Source organism: Malaya genurostris, chromosome 3 (genome assembly GCF_030247185.1).
Source record: "Malaya genurostris strain Urasoe2022 chromosome 3, Malgen_1.1, whole genome shotgun sequence".
NCBI classification, from domain to species: Eukaryota; Metazoa; Arthropoda; class Insecta; order Diptera; family Culicidae; genus Malaya; species Malaya genurostris.
In genome coordinates, this window is record NC_080572.1 from 122,771,333 (window position 1) to 122,795,033 (window position 23,701).

General features: G+C 35.3%; 2 protein-coding genes across 2 annotated transcripts; one reads left to right on the forward strand and one right to left on the reverse strand.

Annotated features, from left to right (window-relative positions):
• The first annotated feature begins 19,914 nt into the window (after nucleotides 1–19,914).
• LOC131436525 (probable arginine--tRNA ligase, cytoplasmic) lies at nucleotides 19,915–22,444 on the forward strand. The gene is made up of 5 exons (XM_058605274.1): nucleotides 19,915–20,066; nucleotides 20,141–20,278; nucleotides 20,336–21,733; nucleotides 21,794–22,100; nucleotides 22,161–22,444. Exons 1-5 carry the CDS (start codon nucleotides 20,022–20,024, stop codon nucleotides 22,268–22,270), a joined length of 1,998 nt encoding a protein of 665 aa, XP_058461257.1. The 5' UTR covers nucleotides 19,915–20,021; the 3' UTR covers nucleotides 22,271–22,444.
• LOC131436526 (transmembrane emp24 domain-containing protein 2) lies at nucleotides 22,362–23,369 on the reverse strand. Its single transcript, XM_058605275.1, has 4 exons — nucleotides 23,117–23,369; nucleotides 22,881–23,062; nucleotides 22,672–22,824; nucleotides 22,362–22,614 (listed from the first exon to the last, which is right to left on the reverse strand). The coding sequence occupies exons 1-4, from the start codon at nucleotides 23,250–23,252 to the stop codon at nucleotides 22,465–22,467; spliced, it is 621 nt and encodes a 206-aa protein (XP_058461258.1). The 5' UTR covers nucleotides 23,253–23,369; the 3' UTR covers nucleotides 22,362–22,464.
• Nucleotides 23,370–23,701: the final 332 nt, after the last annotated feature.

Below are 23,701 nucleotides of genomic sequence, written 5' to 3' on the forward strand. Positions count from 1 at the left end.
GTCACAATATCAACATCGTCAGCGAAGCCAAATTGCTGTACGTATTTTCGGAAGATCGTGTTGATCCGCGCTCTTCGAAGCAATATTTAACAAGAGACAAAAGAATCCAAAACCTTGCCGTAGCCCTCTCTGAGACTTGAAACGGCTGGAGAGTGTCTCAGATACTTGGACGTAGCACATTACTCTATCCATCGTTGCTTCGACCAATCACGTCAAATTATACGGAAATCCGCATTCGTGCATAATCTGCCATAGCGATTGTGTCGTATGCCGCTTTGAAGTCAATGGCGCGTTGTATTCTCGTCACTTCTGGATTACTTGTATCATAACGAATATGTAATTCGTACCGTACCGGCAACGCAAATTATTCACTACCAAAAATTTGATTTCGGTTGTTTAAGGCAATAAAAAACTACTCGTGTTTTATCTTCAGAGGGAATATATTCATCTAACTAAGCATTTATCACTTTCATAACGTTCCCAGAATTACATGCCTCGTTTAAAGTTTTGCTCGAGCTTCCTGGTTTAAAACTAGTCCACCAAGCCGATTGAATGTAGACTTTTTGATAACTCGCTCCAGGCGACCACAGTGTTTCTATAAACTTGATGGACATATCAGCATTGTTAAAGGTTGTCAAAAATTTTGAACGTGCCTGTTCAAGTGCCGATTGGGCTAGATCTATGTATCCGGTAACCAGATTGTTATTCCACCAATGAGGGCATCAATGTCTTTCGCATTCAGTTTATCAACCGATCCACCACCAGATGTGTTCCCTGATCGTGCATTCCAAGTAAAGGAAAAATTTTGAAGAATTGTTCTACCGATGTCAAATTATCTTTTTTGATTGCTTTATCAAACTTTTGTCAAACGACGTCGCGGATCTGTGTCGTTGCTCATTCTAGTGTAGAAACAACTTTTCGAACGGAAGCTATCGATCCAGACACGTCATCAGCAATTTTTTGTAAAAATTTTTAATAATGAAATGTGGAATTATTCCATAACTATTTCAAACTGTTTGTTTATTTATTCTGGTGCTCCATGGTAACTAGTTCATAGCAACCTAAACAGTGTTGCTCGAATAGCTAGTTTTTGTCATTTTCAAGGGGTTGCTCGTTGCTATTTATGGTAACTGCTGGTAAATCGCTCACGAACACTTTTCATTCCGATTTTTCTTCGGAGTGTCTGGTCGTGTCGTCGATTAACCTTTCAACTGCTGAGAATAGCCACACCAACACATTCGCACGTGGATTGGTCTATAATTGTCTGTATCAGTGTTACCATATTCACATATTTTTCTGCAAAACTAAAGATTTTCCAAGCATTTTTGCTGCGCAAATTCTGTAACACAGATTTTCTCACATTTGAGAGAGAAAATCGCAAATTTTAATGGGTATTTCGAAAAACGAAAAAATATTCCATAGATTTTTATGTAGTTCTGTATAAAATGTTCATTACGACCTAAGTAACAAAAGTAAACAAACCGAGTTTTCATTGTTTAGTTAGGAAGGTTCTAATACATGAGCTACCCGAAAACAGTTTCTCAATTCTCTATAGGTTCACAAAAAAATCTGTCAACACATTTCACGTATGTCGATATCAATGAAAAATAATCATTAATGCTACTTTCGTCAATTGGCAATGTTATGATCAATGTACCAAAGCATAAACAAAAGTGCATGCGCAGACTTACGATAACATAGTTTTTCACGAAAAAGTATTTTGAAAGTGAGACTTGCTGTAGAGTTGGAGATATTTAATGGGTTCAAGTTGCTATTAAGCTTGATAAAAAAGCTGATTCATTTGCGGAAAGAAACTGATTTGTTTCCAATCGCGAAAGTTCTTAAAACACACTAAAAACGGGTCGACTGTCAATTTTTGCCACTTTACATGCAAAACTACACGCAGAGAACATTAGCATGTTTGAAATAACAAAACTGTTAGTAGTTTTTCAAATTTGATTTATATTCATTTCAAGCTAGAATATGTTTCGCAATTATCGAATGAGAAAGTAAACAAAGAGTTTCATTCGTCGTTTTGAACATTTCATACAGATCTTTTCTCGTGCGTCTAAACCACAGCATTATTGTCTCCCGCGGAAGAAGTTTGTACACGTTTCATAAGAAAAAATGATCTGCTTCTTTCATTTCATATGAGGTTTCCAACAATACAAGTGTAAATATTGATGATAAAGTATATTTTAAAAATTTGCATAACATTACATAACTAGTTTGCTTTGCAAAAAATATTTGATGCAGGTTCTCTGTTTTGGTCTGACTGATGGAGCACCGAATCGTTTGGATGCTATAAAAATTAAAAAAACAGGGCTTTACAGCGTTATGTGAGTAATTCAATCGTTTAGCAACGGGAATGACGAAACGATCAAATATCTTTAAAAAAATTCAAAATTAAAAGTAGGGTAAGGGCTCCCTATTTCATCTCATTTGTAAGGACGTCGCCTTCAAACCCCGATTTAGCCTCTAAAATCACTGTAACTATTTCATATTACTGCTTCATCCGCCTTGCTCCACGTTGAAAATTGATTCACATTCCTTGAAAATTAAACTAATATTTATAAAACAGCTAAAAACACTAATGATGTTTTCACTACTCTGCTCCTAATTTCATCTCAATGGATTTTTATCCATCCTATCGTTGATCTTTTATTCATCCTATAAATTAGCAATGGCGACAGCAATCAAAACAAAATATTCCACTATTACACTCTCACCCGCATTCGCATGGCTGCCAGATGGCTGACTAAACGCTGTCAGCTGGAAAAATATGGCTTGCAGACATTCTGGTGACCGACTGCCTTACCGCTGCCACATATACAACTCAAACGATACAACCGTACCCACCAGGATTTTTCCACATTATTATTATTGGTAAAAAATTTACTCGTTGAATTATCTAATTAATGGGGCAATGACTTACGGAGATCTAAAGAACTATCTTTTAACATCATTTTTTTTTTTTTTTTTTTTTTTTTTTAAATAACTATTTATTGGAATATGAGTTAAAATTAAATTATTAAGATTTAAATTGGGTGTTCAGCCACAAGTGGTGACTTTTCAGCCCTGTTATATATATATATATATATATATATATATATATATATATATATATATATATATATATATATATATATATATATATATATATATATATATATATATATATATATATATATATATATATATATATATATATATATATATATATATATATATATATATATATATATATATATATATATATATATGATTTGGTTATTACCATGAAGACATCATTTGCTTCCGCAATTCTGAGATTTTTGTGTAGGGAAAATTCTAAACCTACTTGTATTGTGTAATGGGGAAAAGGAACTTATGTACTAACTTACTAACTAATACAGAGAGCGAATCGATTCAATTGAAGATTGCATCGATTTTTGTCGGAATTTGCTTATAATATTATGTGACATTACATCTAATGGTTCTATATTTGTGAGTCTGTGTAACTCATTTGTACTAAACCAGGGAGGACGCTTCAGAATCATTTTCAGAATTTTATTCTGAATCCTTTGAAGCGTTTTCTTCCTGGTGGAACAACAGCTTGACCAAATTGGTACCGCATAAAGCATGGCTGGTCTGAAAATTTGTTTATAAATTAACAATTTGTTTTTTAAACAGAGCTTAGAATTTCTGTTTATAAGAGGATATAAACATTTAATATATTTATTACACTTTGCCTGGATTCCTTCAATGTGATCCTTGAAAGTGAGTTTTTTGTCATACGTTAAACCTAAGTATTTAGCTTGATCAGACCATGTCAATTCCAAGCCATTCAATTTGAGAATGTGATTATTGTTTGGTTTAAGAAAAGAAGCTCTTGGCTTGTGAGGAAAGATAATTAATTGCGTTTTTGCTGCATTTGGTTTAATTTTCCATTTTGACAGATAATCACTGAAAATATTTAAACCTCTTTGTAGGCGACTGCAGATCACTCTTAGATTTCTACCTGTGGCTAACAGACTTGTGTCGTCACAGAATAGCGATTTCTGACAACCAACGGGTAGATTTAGAAGATCAGAAGTGAAAATATTATACAAGATTGGAGCTACACTCGAACCCTGCGGAACACCAGCTCGTACGGGTAGCAATTCAGATTTACAATTCTGATAGCTAACCTGAAGAGTACGATCAGTTAAATAATTTTGAATCATTTTGATCAAATAAATAGGAAACTGGAAATCAGACATTTTTGCTATTAAACCTTTGTGCCAAACACTGTCGAATGCTTTTTCTATGTCTAGAAGAGCAACTCCAGTGGATAACCCAGAAGATTTATTTGATTTTATCATGTTCGTTACTCTGACAAGTTGATGAGTAGTTGAATGTTCATGACGAAATCCAAACTGCTCTGGTAAAAAAAATTGAATTCTCATTTATATGAGACATCATTCTCAACAAGATAATTTTTTCAAAAAGTTTACTGATAGAAGAAAGTAAGCTAATTGGTCGATAACTTGATGTTTCTGCTGGGTTTTTATCAGGTTTTAGGATAGGAATTACTTTAGCGTTTTTCCATCTTTTTGGGAAGTAAGCTAATGAAAAACACTTGTTGAAAATTTTAACCAGGAGTCTCAAGGCAACATCGGGAAGATTTTTAATAAGAATATTAAAAATTCCATCATTACCAGGAGCCTTCATGTTTTTGAGTTTCCTAATAATTGATTTAATTTCATCAAAATTCGTCTCAATAATGTCATCGTGTGATAACACTTGGGTTGAAATATGCTCATATTTCAGTGAGACTTCATTTTCAATAGGACTCACAACGTTTAAATTAAAATTGTGGACACTCTCGAACTGCTGAGCAAGTTTTTGAGCTTTTTCACCATTTGTAAGAAGTATTTGATTTCCTTCCTTGAGAGCAGGAATTGGTTTCTGAGGTTTCTTAAGAACCTTAGAAAGTTTCCAGAAAGGTTTAGAATATGGTTTAATTTGTTCAACTTCTTTAGCGAAATTTTCATTTCGCAAAAGAGTAAATCTATGTTTAATTTCTTTTTGTAAATCCTTAACTATGTTTTTCATAGCAGGATCACGAGAACGTTGATATTGTCGTCGACGAACATTCTTCAACCGAATGAGCAGTTGAAGATTGTCATCGATGATAGGAGAATTTAATTTAGTTTGAGCTTTGGGAACTGAAAGATTTCTAGCTTCGATAATATAATGATTCAAATTATCAATTGCTGTGTCGATGTCCGCAGAATTTTCTAAAATAGTTTCATGATCCACATGATTTTCAATGTGAGATCTGTAATCCAACCAATTAGCTCTATGATAGTTGAAAATAGAACTAATTGGATTAATTATAGCTTCGTTGGAAAGTCTGAATGTTACAGGAAGATGATCTGAGTCAAAATCAGCATGAGTAATCGGTTCACTACAAATGTGACTTTGATCTGTTAGAACCAGATCAATTGTAGACGGGTTTTTCACGGAAGAGAAACAAGTAGGATTACTGGGATGAAGAACTGTAAAGTAACCAGCTGAGAGTTGATTATGAAGTATTTTACCATTACTGTTATTTTGCCTACAATTCCACTGGACATGCTTAGCATTTAAGTCCCCTATTACGAAAAATTTCGATCGATATCTTGTAAGTTTTTGCAAATCGCCTTTAAAGAAATTTAATTGTTCGCCGGTGCATTGGAATGGCAAATATGCTCCAGCGATGAAATAAATTCCATGAATGGTTTCAACTTCGATTCCCAAGCTTTCAATAACTTTAGTATTGAAAGAAGGTAAAATTCGATGTTTAATTTGCCGTTGGACAAAAATGGCAACTCCACCACCAATTCCAGTGAACCTGTCAAATCGATGAACCACATAATGTGAATTACTTTTCAATTTTACATTTGGTTTAAGAAAAGTTTCTGTCACAATGGCAATATGAATTTTGTGAACTTTGAGAAAATTAAAAAATTCATCTTCACTCGATTTCAAAGATCGAGCATTCCAATTTAAAATATTCAAATAATTATTTAACATCATTGTTAAATTTTAAATTCATTATAATATTATTTGCAAATTTCCATCCGATTTGAAATGCTTCAAAAAGTGATGAAGTCGAATTCATTTGGATGATCATTTGAAAAAGTTGATCTTGTAGGTAGATCATTTTATTTTCAGTTATATCGCCTAAATCGACTTCATTTAAAGAAGCGAATGGCATTGAAGGAATATTTGTAGGTAGACTGCCATTAGAAGAAGATGATTTGGCCGGTCTACCTATTAATAAATTGTTTTCGTTAGAAGAAGAACTGCAAGGCGGTCCTGTGTTTTGATTATTTACATTAGAAGAAATAGGAGATAGATTTCTACCTAATATACCAGCATAACTGACATTAGAAGAAGATGATGACGAGGTCGATCTACCTGTCAATAAATTGTTTTCATTAGAAGACGAATTGGCAGGTGCCTTAGAAGAATTTTCAGGTAAGTTCTGTAAATTTAAGGTCGTTGATTTGACTTGTTGTCTAAGCGAACGAGCGTTTAAAATTTTTTCCCTGACAGGACATTTCAAATAATTGGATTTATGATTTCCATTGCAATTTGAACATGAAAATTTATCAGTGGTTTCATTCATTGGACAAACGTCTTTCGAATGCGATTTACCACAATTCAAACACCGTATATCCATATGACAATTTTTGGTTCCATGACCGAAGCCTTGGCAACGACGACATTGCGTTAAGTTTGCAATACGATTATGCCGCTTATAATGTTCCCAATGAATTTTAATGTGGGAAATGAAACGTACTTTTTCTAAAGTTTTCAAATTGTTTACATCACTTCGATTGAAGTGTATTAGGTAAAGTTCATGGGAAATTCCAGAGCGTGGTTTAGAAGTACCATTCGCTCTTTTTTTCATAAGTATTACTTGGGAAGGGGCAAAACCAAGCAATTCTTTGAGTTCATTTTTAATTTCATCAATACTTTGATCATTTGATAATCCTTTCAAGACAGCCTTGAAGGGTCTGTCTGATTTTATATCATATGAATAAAATTTATGAAGTTTCTCGGTCAAATATCGAATAAGACGTTCGTAATCTTCTAATCCATCCACCAAGACTCGACATTCTCCTCTTCGTCCGATTTGAAATGAGACTTTCACTTCCGGGAGAAAAGTAGAAAGCTCAGTACGGAATGCTTTGAAGTCGGAAATCATCACCGTCACTGGTGGCATAGATTGATGTTTCTTCCCAGAACGACAAGCGTCCATTTTGGGAATTTTTGAAGAATTTTCTTCTATGTCGCTACAATCGGATTCAGGAAGAATCTCGTAAATATTGTTAGACGGCATAGGATCAACGGAAGGGAAATCCGTCCGTTGTCTTTTATTTTTACATTCAGATTCTATAAGATCGTGAATGTTATTAGAAAAATGTTGAATAACGGATTGTGATTTATTCCGTATTGAATTATTTTTAGCCTTAGGCTTGTTGCCTTTCCGGTTGGACGCAGGCATTTTTGAAATTAATGAAATTTTAAATTAAATTAACTAGGCTAAATTAGTCTTCGATTAGACTCCTAGCTAGCCTTAAAAAAGGCTGATTAATTTCTTAGTCACTCTAATATCACTCTTTGTATCACTTAGTCACTCTAATATCACTCTTTGTATCACTTAGTCACTTAGTTAGTGATTCAGGTAGCCTTGAAAAAGACTGAAGCCTTGAATCAATGAAACTCTAGGTAGCCAGAAAAAAATTCCAGGAGCCAAGAGCTATACGCGTGCGGTGCGAACGACTGTTCAACACCGACTGTTCTTTTTTTAACATCATTCTATTAGTGAAAACAGATAGAACAAATATAGACATTCTATGCAAAGTAATACATATTTTCTCTGAAAATACCTGGCATCTCTGTGCACAGCCGATGAAACACACACACACACTTCACAGCGTTATGTTGGCGTATAGCGGAATGAAACCAGTGCTACTAGATTTGCCACAATGGTTATTTCATTAGTATTTAACACGTTCTTTCTGGTAATATTCGAAACAGAAACAGTTTTATTGAAATATTAATATCAATAATTTAATTAAACTAATGTCACGGATACCAAAAACATACTTTTTGATGATAATTTGAAGAAGATAAACAATTTTTGTTTTGTAACATTATGAGATAACTTGGCAACTTTGCGAAACCAAATGAGATGAAAACAAAGCGCAATCAAGTGAACGAAGTGAAAAACTTTCATCTCATAGTTTTGAAGACTTTTATTGCTTGACGGGTAAATTTTGAAGTTTTTAATCGTTAACTAAACAAGTGGCAAGTGAACATAACTAATTATGAAGTCATCCAGCATTCAATGGTAGTGTAATTGTGCGAAATAGTGACCATGTTTGAGACGAATCGATTAGTAGATATTCAGAAACATGACGAACTGTAAATCTTGAGACGAAAGTGTGTCCTAAATTGAAAAGTGAGTTTATTTTATATGAAAAAAACGATCACCGAAGAATTTAAAAACATTTCTTTCAATAGGAAAGTGTGACAATAGCTTTTCAAATCATTTTAAAACATTTCACAGTTTGCTTCCGGTAGGTTATAAAATATTATTCATGTTCAAAGTTATGAGGTGAAGGGATGAGATGGAAATAGGAGCTCAGATGAAATAGGGAGCCGTTGCCCTAATTGTTTTCTATAAATTTTTAAACCAATATAAATCGAAATAAAAGTAGTATAAATCAATCATTTTATTTTTAAAAACAAACGAAAATGTATGATTTCAACAAACAAACGCATTTGTTGAAATAGCTAAATTTAGGGTAATTTATTTCAACTAAAAAGTTTGTGAATTTAAAGCGCAACAATTCTTAACCTTATCTAAGGTTCGTTCATTCATAACAAATTTTTCAAATTTAATTCACTGTGAAATTGTTTGTCAAGAAATTGACAGGAACGCACAAGTGAAATATTCATTGCTTTTATCAAAATGTCGTTTGAACACACCCCGGTGGTGCGATTGTCATCTGCATACAATTGCATTATAACAAACCACTTTTTTTTCTTATTCAAAAAGAGGTCAAATTACTTGTTTTGCAGAGAATACTAGACAAGAGTTATATTTATATTGGGTTTGAAGAAATTAACTTTTGACACCAGTGTGGTTTGATTGTATGGTATGAACGTAGCTTAATATATTGTTGACAACAACGCCACCAAAACAAAATGCGTCGGTTTCAGGAACCAGCTTCCATAGCAGGGGGGTGTTTGAAACAAACTAACACACTGAGTAAAATTGATTATCATGTTTTGTAGTTTCAAGCAGCAATATTTTCTATATCAAACCAGATTTTCTTTTGTCACTATTTTAACAAAAAAAATCGTTGCATGAAACCCAAATTTGGTTATATTTACCTTTTTTTCTGCGTGTAGCTCTTACAAATATTTTCCATCAAATGGGTTGCCATGGCCTCCAAAAGGCTGCCAAGACCATTTCAGTGACAACATCAAAGCTAAACTGACACAACATATTCGTCCGTATTTCAGTAAGCCGCGCTTTTTAAGGTAGCGCTTCGCCGTGGTCAGGTCGAAGCGAGACAACTCACTGCTTCCTCTTGCTTTGTCGCCGAAATTTCACGCGAAATTGCAAATTTCTCCAATACTAGCCCGATTCACGAAAAATCAAAAACATACGATTGTAGGTAAATGATCTTACTATGCATTTGGCGAAAAATACCAGCTAGAAAGCTTTTCTTTCGCGAGATTTCGTGCGAGTTTTGTTAAACATTTTGTTTTCTTTTTTCCTTTTCTCGCTATAAACAACTCGCATATGTAGGGATGTGCTATGTTTTCAACAAAGCGTCAAAGCTAGTAGCGATGAAAATCATTACTGATTTCTGGTTCTACTGAAACATGAATAGAAATTATTTTACAAAGTAGTAACACTTAGTTACATTTTCTACTCATCTATATTCAACGTTTACGCAGAGAGAACGGACAACGAAAACAAAAGAAATGTTCTTAGCGTCTACCGCATGTGGCATTTTACACACCCCAATGCATGCGTTGACATTGTGTGCGTGCGAAAGAATAAGGAAAAACTCATTCAATTTTCAAACCTCGCACGAAATCTTTCGATAAAAACGTTTATCAGGCACAATTTATATACGAATCGATAGAAAAATTAATTATCTAGAATCGTATGTTCTTGGAATTTCTGTTTTCTTTCCCGTTTTCTCACAATTTTGGGTAAAGTGCGTGAAACCCCGGGATAGGCAGCGAACTCCCGTGACCACGGCGAAGCGCTACCTTAATTGAAAATTTTACTGCGCTTGTAGCCATTGTCGTGGTTATCAATGAAAAATGGCCACAATAAAATTTCTGTACAGGTTAGTATTTTAATTTAATTTTTAAATTATTTTGCGAATGCAAAAAAAAAACAAATTTATTAAATTTAGCAAAACTATCGGATTCGTTACACCAACGATTAATAACTAACATTCCTCAGTAGCACAGGCTTTGGTCGTAGCCGAATCAATAACGATTATTTAATGAAAAGTTAGTAGTGAGTGGGTATATATAGTGAAAATGATTTCTTTGTGCACTTTTATTTGATCCTGGGTGCATTGTACTTAAAATCCAACAATAGTACACAAACTCAAAGTCTAGGTAAATTATTGAGATATTTTTAATTTTTTTTTTTATTTTCCTGTAAAATTTATCCAATTTTTGATAATTTTTCTGCTAACTTTCTCAGTACTACAGAAGTATTTATTTTTTTTTTTTTTTTTTTTCATAAATACGTTTATTTCATAGGCAATATACATAAGTTTTTCTTCGCCGTGGCATCCACAATACATAGTAGTTTAAACCTAATACATTTCGAATATCATATTAGTATGTTGGTACTCATTAGTTAATCTAAACACTGTTTTTATCAAGCGAGTTGCTATTTTAAATTACATTAAATAAAATACATTTATTTTGTACATGATCTTATAACTATTTCAGGATTGTTTGTATCAGTTCACCACTTATATTCAATATCCTATAGTTGGCTATTGGTTGAACTCATGGAAGAGAAAACAGTTTAACATAAAATAAAATTTAAATTGGAACTCCAATGGATTTAATGAAATGATAAAGAAGTTTCATGTATGGAAGGTCACGACAAGCAAGAATGTCGCGAACTGGGACATTGGATAGTCTACCTTGGGTACGCAAGGAATTTATTAGTTGAGATCTGACATCACGAAACTCCACGCATGTCCAAACAACATGGTCAATATCGCGGTAACCTTCGCCGCAAGCACAATGATTAGTCTCGGAAAGTCCAATTCGAAGGAGATGTGCATCTAACGTGTAGTGATTGGACATGAGTCTGGACATCACACGAATGAAATCTCTACTCACATCCAGTCCCCTGAACCATGCCTTTGTCGATATTTTAGGAATAATTGAGTGCATCCACCGACCCAGATCATCTTTATCCCAAGAAGCTTGCCAGCTGGCAAGTGTTCTTTGGCGAGACGCGCTATAGAATTCGTTGAAAGCAATCGGTCTCTCATAAATTTCACCCTCAATAGCACCACGTTTGGCTAAAATATCGGCTCTTTCATTGCCTGGAATGGAGCAATGAGCCGGAACCCAAACTATTGTGATTAGATAATTATTATTCAATATGTCGTTCAGACACTGTTTTATTTTACCCAAGAAAAACGGTTCATTTTTGCCAGCAGCGTTTGAGCGAATGGCTTCAATTGCACTCAGACTATCTGTGAAGAGGAAATAATGGTTTGGAGATAATGTGACGATTACATTCAAGCTATAATGAACTGCTGCTAACTCTGCTATATAAACAGATGCAGGTTCTTGAAGCTTGAATGAGGCCGAAACATTATTGTTGAACATACCAAACCCTGTCGCTTCTTCCATTCGCGATCCGTCCGTGTAAAACATTTTCTCAGAGTTAATATGCCTGAACTTACTTGAAAATATTTTTGGGATTTCCATAGAGCGTAGGTGGTCCGGGATTCCACGCACTTCGCGCTGCATGGATGTGTCGAAAAATAAAGTTGAGTCAGGTACATTTAGGAGGCTGACACGGATAGGAATATATCTTGAAGGGTTGATTTCCTGTGACATATGGTTAAAATATACTGTCATGAATTTTGTTTGAGATCGAAGCTCGACTAGTCGTTCGAAATTATTAATTACCATGGGATTCAGCACATCACATCTTATTAGCAGGCGTGATGAAAGCTCCCAAAATCGATCTTTTAATGGAAGAACTCCCGCCAGAACTTCAAGACTCATTGTATGTGTCGAATGCATGCAGCCTAAAGCAATTCGCAAACAACGGTACTGAATTCGCTCAAGTTTGATAATATGAGAATTTGCAGCGGAACGAAAACAAACGCATCCATATTCCATCACTGAAAGTATCGTTGTCTGATACAATTTTATTAGATCTTGCGGATGAGCACCCCACCAAGACCCTGTTATTGTTCGAAGAAAATTTACTCTTTGTTGGCATTTCGTTATCAGATACCTAATGTGTCCTCCCCACGTGCATTTGGAATCAAACCACACCCCGAGGTATTTGAAAGTCAAAACCTGTTCGATTATTCTTCCCATCATATGAAGCTGAAGTTGCGCGGGATCATGCTTTTTTGAAAAGACGACCAGCTCTGTTTTCTCCGCAGAGAATTCGATACCAAGATGAACAGCCCAAACGGACAATTTATCTAAGGTATCTTGCAATGGTTTTTGCAGATCAATAGCTTTGGATCCAGTAACTGAAACCACGCCATCATCTGCCAATTGTCTTAGTGTACATGGGGTTACTAGACAGCTGTCAATGTCATTCACGTAAAAATTATAGAGGAGCGGACTGAGGCATGAGCCTTGCGGGAGACCCATGTAGCTAATTCTGATTGTTGCCAAATCGCCATGTGAAAAATGCATGCGTTTCTCTGACAAAAGGTTGTGCAAATAATTATTTATAACCGCTGGGAGTCCATGTTGGTGGAGCTTGTCTGAAAGAACATCAATGGAAACTGAATCAAATGCTCCTTTAATGTCTAAAAATACAGATGCCATTTGTTGCTTTTGAGCGAAGGCAATTTGGATGTCAGACGAAAGTAATGCAAGGCAATCATTCGTCCCTTTATTTCTACGGAAGCCAAACTGAGTATCTGACAACAAACCGTTCGTCTCGACCCAAGTGTCGAGACGTCGTAGAATAATTTTTTCGAACAATTTTCTGATGCAGGACAACATCGCAATGGGTCTATATGAGTTGTGATTGGAAGCTGGTTTCCCCGGCTTTTGAATGGCGATAACTTTCACTTGTCTCCAGTCAGGTGGAACAATATTTTGCTCAAGAAACTTGTTGAACAATTCCAACAAACGTCTTTTTGCGAGGTCGGGCAGATTCTTCACCAAGTTGAATTTAATTCTGTCCAATCCAGGAGCGTTATTGTTACAAGACATGAGTGCTATGGAAAATTCCATCATTGAAAAGGGGCTATCAATGGAATCATCATTTGAAGAAGACTCCCTAACAATGCTATGCGTAGGAACGGAATCTGGACAAACTTTCCTCGCAAAATCAAATATCCATCGATTCGAGTACTCCTCACTCTCATTTCCTACGTTACGATTCCTCATTCGTCTGGCCGTATTCCAAAGAGTGCTCATTGAGGTTTCTCTTGACAAACCTTCCACAAAATGTCTCCAATAGCTGCATTTCTTAACCCGAAGTATGTTCTTGTACTTGGTTTCTAAAACCAAGAATTTTTCAAAATTCTGAGGAGTTCCTCCTCCTCGTTTTAAAAACGTCTTGAAAGCATTTTGTTTCGCGTGTTTAGCATCTGAGCACTCTTTGTCCCACCAAGGATTTGGAGGTCTTCTGTTAGACGATGGACCAAGAAATCGTTTGGTTTGCGCTTGTTCTGCGGCCTCCAGAATCGAACAAACGAGGAAGTCATATTCTTCAAGTGGGGGAAGCTCTTCCATTGAAGTTAAGACACTTGAAATATTACTTTGGTATTTAATCCAGTCAATATTTTTTGTCAAATCATATGGAATATTAACTGAATTAGCAATGCCTTTGTTACTGCTAATTGAGATGATGATTGGTAAATGATCGCTACCATGTAAATCAGGAAATACTTTCCAGGTGCAATCTAGTCGAATTGAAGTCGAACAAAGAGATAAATCTAATGCACTTGGACGTGCAGGAGGTCTTGGGATCCGTGTCATGCTACCCATATTTAGTACCGTCATGCTAAAATTGTCGCAAATATTATATATTAGAGATGATCTGCTATCATTGTAAACGGAACCCCACATCATTCCGTGCGAATTGAAATCTCCTAAAATCAAACGTGGAGCAGGAAGGGCTTCGACAATTTCATTAAGCTGTCGTTGTCCAACTTGAGCTCTTGGAGGAATATATACCGAAGCAATGCAAATGTCCTTTCCTTTAATGTTTATTTGACAAGCAACAACTTCTATACTAGAAATCGAAGGAATGTTTAATCTATAAAAGGAATAACATTTCTTAATTCCTAAAAGCACTCCACCATACGGGGAGTCTCTGTCGAGACGTATAATGTTAAAGTCATTAAAATTTAAGGCTATGTTTGATGTAAGCCATGTTTCGCACAAAGCAAATACATCACATTTTTGACTATGCAACAAAACTTTAAATGAATCAAGTTTTGGCATGATGCTTCGACAATTCCACTGCAGGACAGTGATTGAATCATTTGCGGCGGATGATAAATTATCCATCAAATGATACAAAACCTGTAAGAGCTGGCCATTGAGCTGATAACTGTTTCAAAAAAGTTCTAGCTATTGGAAGGAATGCTGTTATGATGGTCTTTAGAGGTTCAGAAATATTGAATGCAGCGAAAATCCATTCTACAATTTCCGAAAATTTCAGTAATCCTGTTGGTGAATGTGAAATGGAGCCCACTGGATTATTGTCTTTTCTTGAGCTAGTTCCTGGATTGGTTTGTGAATTTGAAAAACCAGGAGGCACAGTTTTTGGTTTTAAATTTGGCTTTTTAGCTTTAACACGGGGATCTTTTTTTGAAGGTATAATTTTAGGTGTCTTTTTTGGTATTTTGTGGTTTGTTAATCTCCTCTTAACAGACCCTTGAGGAGTGACAAACGAGGTATCTTCACTATTTCCGTCAGAGTCAGATTCCTCTGGCTCCGCAAGATTTGAAAAACCGTTTTCGGTTTCCAAAGGGGAGACATGTATGACCGTTTTGAGCATTTCTGCATATGTGCGCTTAGACCGTGCTTTTAAAGAAAGCTTCATTTTGTCTTTACGCAGCTTAAATGCAGCGCACACTGAAAGATCATCATGAGGGCTTTCCCCACAATAAACACATTTTTCAACATCTTTATCGCAAAGATTATCCTTATGAGGCCCTTGACATTTGATACATTTGGACTTATTACTACAGTAAGTAGCTGTATGTCCGAATTTTTTACAGTTCGTGCAATTCATAACATGCGGTACGAAAAGCCGAACAGGAAGACGAATTTTATCGATATAGACATGGCTAGGCAATGCAGATCCGGCAAATGTTACGCGAAACGAATCTGAGGGACGATAAGACTTTTTTCCATCGACAATAGATGCTGAGTACAATTGTTTGCACTCGAGTATCTTAACTCCCTCAAGCATGGAGTTTTTAAAACGGCCAACTCCATTTTTAAGTAAATCATCTGCTGTCAGACTTGCTTCAGTCACAACACCGTCAATTTCTACCTCCTTCGATGGAATGTAAACTCGATATTCAATAGCAAATAATTTACAGGTTACAATATCGTTTGCCTGTTTCAAGTCGTTAACTACAACTCGAATTTTATCTCTATTAACCTTACAGATTTCTTTAACTTCAGAGAAATGTGATGTCAAATCCTTTGTAATTTGCATCAAATTTAAAATCTTTTCTTTTTTTCGAAGATAGACTATCCATGGCCCAGTGGTACCCTGTGGATAATGTTTAGCCCTCGGAGTATTTAAACTCTTACTAGTATCCGGAATCGGATTCGGATGATCTTCCATAAGATCATCCATTACATTAAATTTTTTTGTAAATTAATAATACCAAAATAAAAACTTATGTTTAGTAAAATTTCAGATATAAGAAATAAAAAATAAATTAAATTAAATCTACCTTGTAGCTGATGTCTCTGTTCCTTTATCGTGAAGAACGACGTGAAGCTCTTCCAACGATTTCCAATTGGCAGTCTTTTGCTGTTTCCAATTGGCAGTCTTCTGTCGTTTACTGCTATCTCAGTTGCTCTGCCGTCGTTGTGAACACCACTGCACTTGCTGTACCTGACCCCAGGTACAGTGCTTTTGCTCTTGGTGGCGATCAAATGCGATGCTTGCAGTGTAGCACCTCGCGATATATGCCGTCTCTTTTGATCCTACGCAGCGTACAAATTCTGGTACCTGGTAGATCAGCACTGGGTTGCTTTAGCACCTCTGTGCCTTTGCACCCCTTCGTCTTCGCACCTTTATGCGATGGCACCTCTGTGACTCGTCACTTCTATGCTCTCGCACCTCTGTGTCTCTACACCTCTGTGCGTATGAACGGGATGGCCTTCGTTGCTAGCTTTCCAGTCGGGAAACGCCCCGAATATTGCGTTTGCTATGGGCAGTTTAACTACCTGAAGCTTAGAATTGTCTCGGTAGCAGCCGTTAACTCACGAGCCAGTACAATCGAAACACAACCTCTTCGCTTGAATGGTTTTTACTGAATGAAGTATTTATTTCTAGGTGCATCTATTTTACCATGTAGTTATGGTTTTTGCAAAATTGGGTACCAGCGATTCAATTTTTGCAGAAACCATACCTACCCAAAAGTTGAGTAGTTGTATAAAGAAAAAGTTGGCCAATGTGCAACGGGTGTCTGTGACACTTTCATCAAGGTATGTTCAGGAGTGTTCCAGTTCTAGATGCATAATTTATGCCAGTTTTAAAATTTAAATCTGAAAATTATAACTAGAAAAACTGGCAGCCCCAGCAGCGTTTTGGTTTTGTTTCAAAAATACAAAAAATAGAACGGCAGCGTATACCAGTAAGAATAAATAAATGAATTTGCTCTCAGAATCCTATCAATTTTGACAGAACACCATTTTGTTCCACTGAGCAGCAGAGATGCCAGGTAAAAATTTCAAATATCTTTTGACAAGGTTGGAAAAGTCTGTATATCTGAAAAAAAAAATCTGCAGTCAGCAAATATGTCTTGCTAGCAGCCTTTTCTCTATAAATTATGATACACTAAACTGATTTAGCGAGCAAACAAAAAAGGTCGCGACAATTACAGAAGTCTGTAAATTTGGACGAAAGTCTGCAAAAAACTCGATTTTTGAAAGTCTGCAAAAGTCTTCACAACAAAAAATGTCTATGCACTATGTACGAAATCTGTAAATTTACAGACAAATCTGCAGATCTGGCTTCTCTGCTGAGCAGCCACAAGTAAGCATATCCTACACGCAGAGAAAAAAAATTGTAAATATAACCAAATTTGGGTTTCACGCAACGATTTTTTTTGTTAAAATAGTGACAAAAGAAAATCTGGTTTGATATAAATAATATTGCTGCTTGAAACTACAAAACATGATAATCAATTTTACTCAGTGTGTTAGTTTGTTTCAAACGACAATTTGATAAAAACAACAAATATTTCACTTGTGCGTTCCTGTCAATTTCTTGACAAACAATTTCACAGTGAATTCAATTTGAAAAATTTGTTACGAATGAACGAACCTTAGATAAAGTTAAGAATTGTTGCGCTTTAAATTTACAAACTTTTTAGTTGAAATAAATTACCTTAAATTTAGCTATTTCAACTAACGCTTTTGTTTGTTGAAATCATACATTTTTGTTTGTTTTTAAAAATAAAATGATTTCTTTCAAACTAATTTACAAGGTTATATTTAAAACTACTTTTATTTCGATTTATATTGGTTTAAAAATTTCTAGAAAACAATTATTTTTAATTTTGAAATTTTTAAGACGCTTCGTCATTCCCGTTGCTACACGATCGAATTATTCACATACCATTGTATGTAATTGTAAAGCCCTGTTTCTTAATTTTTATAGCATCCAAACGATTCGGTGCTCTATCAGTCCGACCAATATAGAGAACCTGCATCAAATATTTTTGGTAAAGAAAATGTGTTATGTAATGTTATACATATTTTTAAAATATACTTTATCGTCAATACATACACTTGTACCCTTAGGCCATGAAAGAAGCAGATCAATTTTTACTTATGAAACGCGTACAAACTTCTTCCGTGGGAGACAATAATGTCAATAATGGTGTATACGCGCGAGAAAAAATTGTTCTGGTTTACATGTAATAAAACTAACACGGTTCATTTAAACAGTAAACTTAGTTGTATCATTACACAAATAATACCATAGATAAATTGAACCAAGTTTTTTCTAGATGTGAAGGTTTAGCAGGATTGAGTCAACGAGAACACTGCCGGTAACATTAATTCAACTTTGGTTGACATGTAAAAAATTGTTAGTTTATTTCAACAATAAACTCATTCGGAACAATTATATTTTTGGTTTGGTTGGACCATAATTTTGATTCAAATCAAACAGAGATCATTGTTTTTGTTGAAGGGAGAAATTGGTTTGAAACAATCATATTCTAGATTGAAATGAATATAAATCAAATTTAAAAAAACAACTAACTGTTTTGTTATTTTAAACATGCTCAATTTCTCTGCGTGTAAGACAAGACCTGACAGCTGGCTTCTTATTCTTCCTTCCGAATTATTCTTCTCGTCATTTTCGCCCTGTGGAATAAATACAAACGTATCGGCTACAGTGTAGCCATATTTACAGATTTTTTAATAACTCTATGGTAAGAGAAAATTTTTTATTAAATTTAAATTTTTAAACTCGGTTTTTGATTTTAAATAAACATGAAAAATGTTTTGTGGATGCATTTTTTTATTATATATTAATGCTTAAAACAATTAATTGAGCGTTGATGACAAAACACGAAATATCTCATGTTGAACGCGAAATCGAATCCATTGTTGACGTATTACCGGATCTTTAAGAAACCAGAAAAAGTCAAGTTTGGATAGAAATGCTTAGTGTGACCACAATGTGGAACACAACAGTTCATTCTTCTCGTAAAACTAAACGCACTTTCGAGTTTACACTAATTTAACAAATCTTTTTTGGTTACACTTTAATTCACAAAAAGAAAAACGATTTTAATTACATAGTGCTGCCACTATAAACATTTATTACAAATGAGATTGAAAAAAAAGTGAAACATTCTCTGAAAGTTTTCATTTGCATTGGTGAGCTAAAATTATACATTTTAATAAACTTGTTTTCTACTTTTCTTTATACTTGGCATCATTGCTCGCGTACCCTGCAAAAGTTTTTTCTTTTCACATTGTGCGGGAAGCAACATCAAAATCAGCCAATCAGAAACTGGTCCATTTTTGGAACAAAAGCAGCCCCCCCAGTTGTCAGGTCTTGTCTTAGAGCAAATTCAGCAGCTGCAAGATTCATATGGGTGGTTTATAATGTAAATGAAACTGAAACAAACGTATCCCCAGCAAACCGTTTTAGTTTTATTTATTCGACCAGTTCTACTGTCAAATTTAAAACTGGTATACATTGCCGTTCTATTTTTTCTATATTTGAAACACAGATAAAACGCTGTTGGGGCTGCCAGTTTATTTTGTTATAATTTCTAGATATAAATTTTAAAACTGACATAAATTATGCATCTAGAACTACTACACTACTGAATATGCCCTTAGAGCATATCCTAAATTTTGGACGTTTCCATGTATCATTTGAAATTGAGTAACTAGTGCTCAAACTCTGAGTAACTTTTTTAAGCGTGTATAGAAGAAACTCAAAATCGTACACGACACGATTGCTCTCGTATTACTAATTATTATTTTAGAAGTGTGGAGCTATATTTTGAATAATGTTACAGAGTGTTCAAACTCAATTAATGAGACTCCAAAAATTGGTAAGTGCCTAATATAAAAATTTAATACTATAAAATTCGTAAATTAACCTCAATTCATCATGCCGACTTCAAAGGAAGACGAAATTCGATTGCTACAAAAAGCAATAAATGATACCCAGAACAACATTAATTTAGAGGAAAACAACCCACAACTAGAAGAACTAGAAGTTCAAAACTCGAAACTAAAATATCGTTTGATAATTTTAAACAGGGTATGTACCAAATTATCAATTCAATTACAATAAAATTTCAACATTACCTTATTGAAGGCAATCGCCGTCGAAGAACAATCCTCAAGAAGCATGGTCGACGAACCTATTTCTATTCTAGATCATCTTACCGATTTATTCACAAAAGCAATATCAAAATCATTTCCTCTGGTGTGCAACGAAGTTGCTACGGTTATTACAGCTTCAAGCTCTCCAAAATTTGGCGATTATCAGTGCAATAATGCAATGCAGCTGGTACAGAAATTAAAAGCACAGAATATTAAAATTAGTCCACGTGATGTCGCCAATAAAATTATGGAGTCTCTACCAAAATCTGCAGCTATAAGCAAAGTCGAAATTGCTGGAGCGGGCTACGTGAACGTTTATTTAGACAAAAGTTATGGTGTAGCGGCTATTATGTCAATTCTAAAGCAAGGTGTAAGACCTCCATATTACGACAAAAAACGTGTCATTGTAGATTTTTCATCTCCGAATATCGCAAAAGAAATGCACGTAGGTCATTTGCGGTCTACAATCATCGGTGAGTCGATTAGCCGTTTTTTGGAATTTCTTGGTCATGATGTTCTTCGTCTGAACCATGTTGGTGATTGGGGAACTCAATTTGGCATGTTGATTGCGCATCTACAGGACAAATTTCCGAATTATTTAAATGTGTCTCCTCCGATCGGCGATCTACAGGCATTCTACAAGGAAAGCAAGACACGTTTCGACTCGGACGAAGAATTCAAAAAACGCGCGTATTCCTGCGTGGTACAGTTGCAAAGCGGTAAAACCGACTCGTTGAAGGCGTGGACGATGATTTGTGATGTATCAAGGAAAGAGTTCCAAAAAATATATGATCGTTTAGATGTTACGCTCATAGAGCGGGGAGAATCGTTCTACCAGAAACGTATGGAAAATATTGTTCGGGAGCTTTCTGATGCTGGTTTTCTGGAAGAGGACGAAGGACGTAAAATAATGTGGGGAGAAGATCGAGATGGGATTCCGCTGACAATTGTCAAGTCAGACGGTGGTTTCACTTACGATACTTCTGATATGGCCGCTATAAAACAACGATTGCAAGAAGAGAAAGGTGATTGGTTAATCTATGTGACTGATGCAGGCCAAGCTACGCATTTTCAGACATTGTATTCATGTGCACGACGTGCTGGGATTTTAGATTTGAACATGCACCGTGTTGATCATGTTGGGTTTGGCGTGGTACTTGGAGAAGATGGAAAAAAATTCAAAACACGTTCAGGCGACACCGTAAGATTAATAGAATTGTTAGATGAAGGACTGAAACGATCTTTGAACAAACTATTGGAAAAGGGACGAGACAAGGTTCTTTCCTCAGACGAGTTAAAAGCAGCGCAGGAATCTGTCGCGTATGGTTGTATTAAGTATGCAGATTTATCACATAATCGAAACAATGAATATATCTTTTCTTTTGATAAGGTGAGTATAACTTTTGTCAAAACATCGATTAAGATGTCTAATGAAAACAAATAATTTTAGATGTTGGAAGACAAGGGTAATACAGCAGTTTACCTGTTATATTCCTACACTCGAATTCGTTCGATAGCTCGTAATTGTGGCGGAGATTTTGCGAATAATATTGAGAAGGTGATTGCTTCAAACGAAATAAGTGTCGAGCATGAAAAAGAGTGGAAGCTAGTAAAAGTTCTTCTCAAATTTACCGACGTCATGAAACTTATATCCAAGAACCTTTGTTTACACCATCTATGTGAATTTGTTTACGACGTCAGCACAACCTTTACTGAGTTTTATGACACATGTTATTGTATCGAAAAGAACAAACAAGGTTTGTACATCAACCGATAGATATTAAAAAAAATTCTATAGAAAAAAAAATTATTTGCAGGAGAAATCGTCAAAATCAACACTGGACGCGTATTGCTTTGTGAAGCAACTTCACGGGTTCTCGGAAAGTGCTTTGATATTCTTGGACTGAAACCGTTACATAAAATATGAACAAAGTATTTATTGAAGCTAAGAGAAACTGAAGAACATCTTCTGAATTTGAAACATCAAATTACAGGTGAAAATGAGTTATTGCAATTGATTTTGTTAGGACTCACAAATGAACCGTTTTATTTTACAACACAGTGAAAATAAAATACAACTAGGGAAAAGATTCTGCACACATTTTTGTACCAGTCCTCCTTTTATACTACACGCTTCACTTCGAAAAATCGTTTGAGGTAGTACACTTGACCGACTGTCATTACCACTAACACGAGTGCTTCGAATACAGACCACATCACAACTCGTGAATTTGTGCTCTCATTAATCGTACGATGAATTCGATCCCTTACCTAAAACCAAAAAATGTTGATCAGCTAGAACGAGTTGCAGTGCTGAGTTTATCTTACGTGCATATAATCCTGTTCATGCTTAATACTGGTGAGTGTTCCGGATAACTCTTTGATCATATCTTCTAGTTTAGTATGACCCACTTCTCCTTCGTTTACTGCTCCAATGGTTCCTTTTGGTGCTTCACCGATTTCCATCGAAAACATAACAACCTGCCAGATCGAAATATCTTTTGTGAAGTATATATGATGCAGAAGTTTTCTCTTACCTTCGGTGTTAATGTTGACATCTTGTTACTGAAACAATAGTGATAGACGCCGGTTTCGTAGGCGGAGAACGTGTACTTTCCGGATGATTCCTTTTCGCCTTGATAAATAACTTTCTGGTCTGGCCCCGTAATACGCACCTCAATATCAAGAAATCCACCCTCAACGGTTTCAAACATTAGGCCTTAATAAAAAACAATTACAAAATCTCGGAATCTGTTTGGATTGGCAGCCTTACCTAATTTTGTTCCGGATTCAGCTCTATCAAAGAAGCATTCCTCGGAATGAGCGTCAACAGTAATAAAATAAGCATAGCTTATATTGAAAAAAATCACTAGAAGTAGCAATGAGCCGAGAATGTTAAATTTCTTCATTTTACACTCAAGAAATAAACAATTTGCGGCGCCACGTAATATTATTACTATTCAACACTCGTCCCTAACTCCCTATAATATGAGCAGGTATTTCTGTGTGAGCTCAGAGCTGTCAAGTGACGTTCATATCTACACTCTTATCTATGTTAGCACACATAATAATACACAAAGTTACTCAAATGAAATGATTTTTCCATTTCAACTCCAATCCAGTAAGTTTTGTCGAACCGTATCAGTCCGATCATTCAAACCGATAAAGCATAATATCGGTCCGTCATCAGACAATTGAGCAGTTTGACGTTTCTGTTACGCACACCAATGCAGTATATATCTAAGACAAGATAAGACAACTGGCTTAGTTTTTTCTTATTTTTATACACCCTTTCGAAATATTGTCGACAATTGATTATATGCGTTTATAACAAATTCAAATAATAATACCCCTAGGT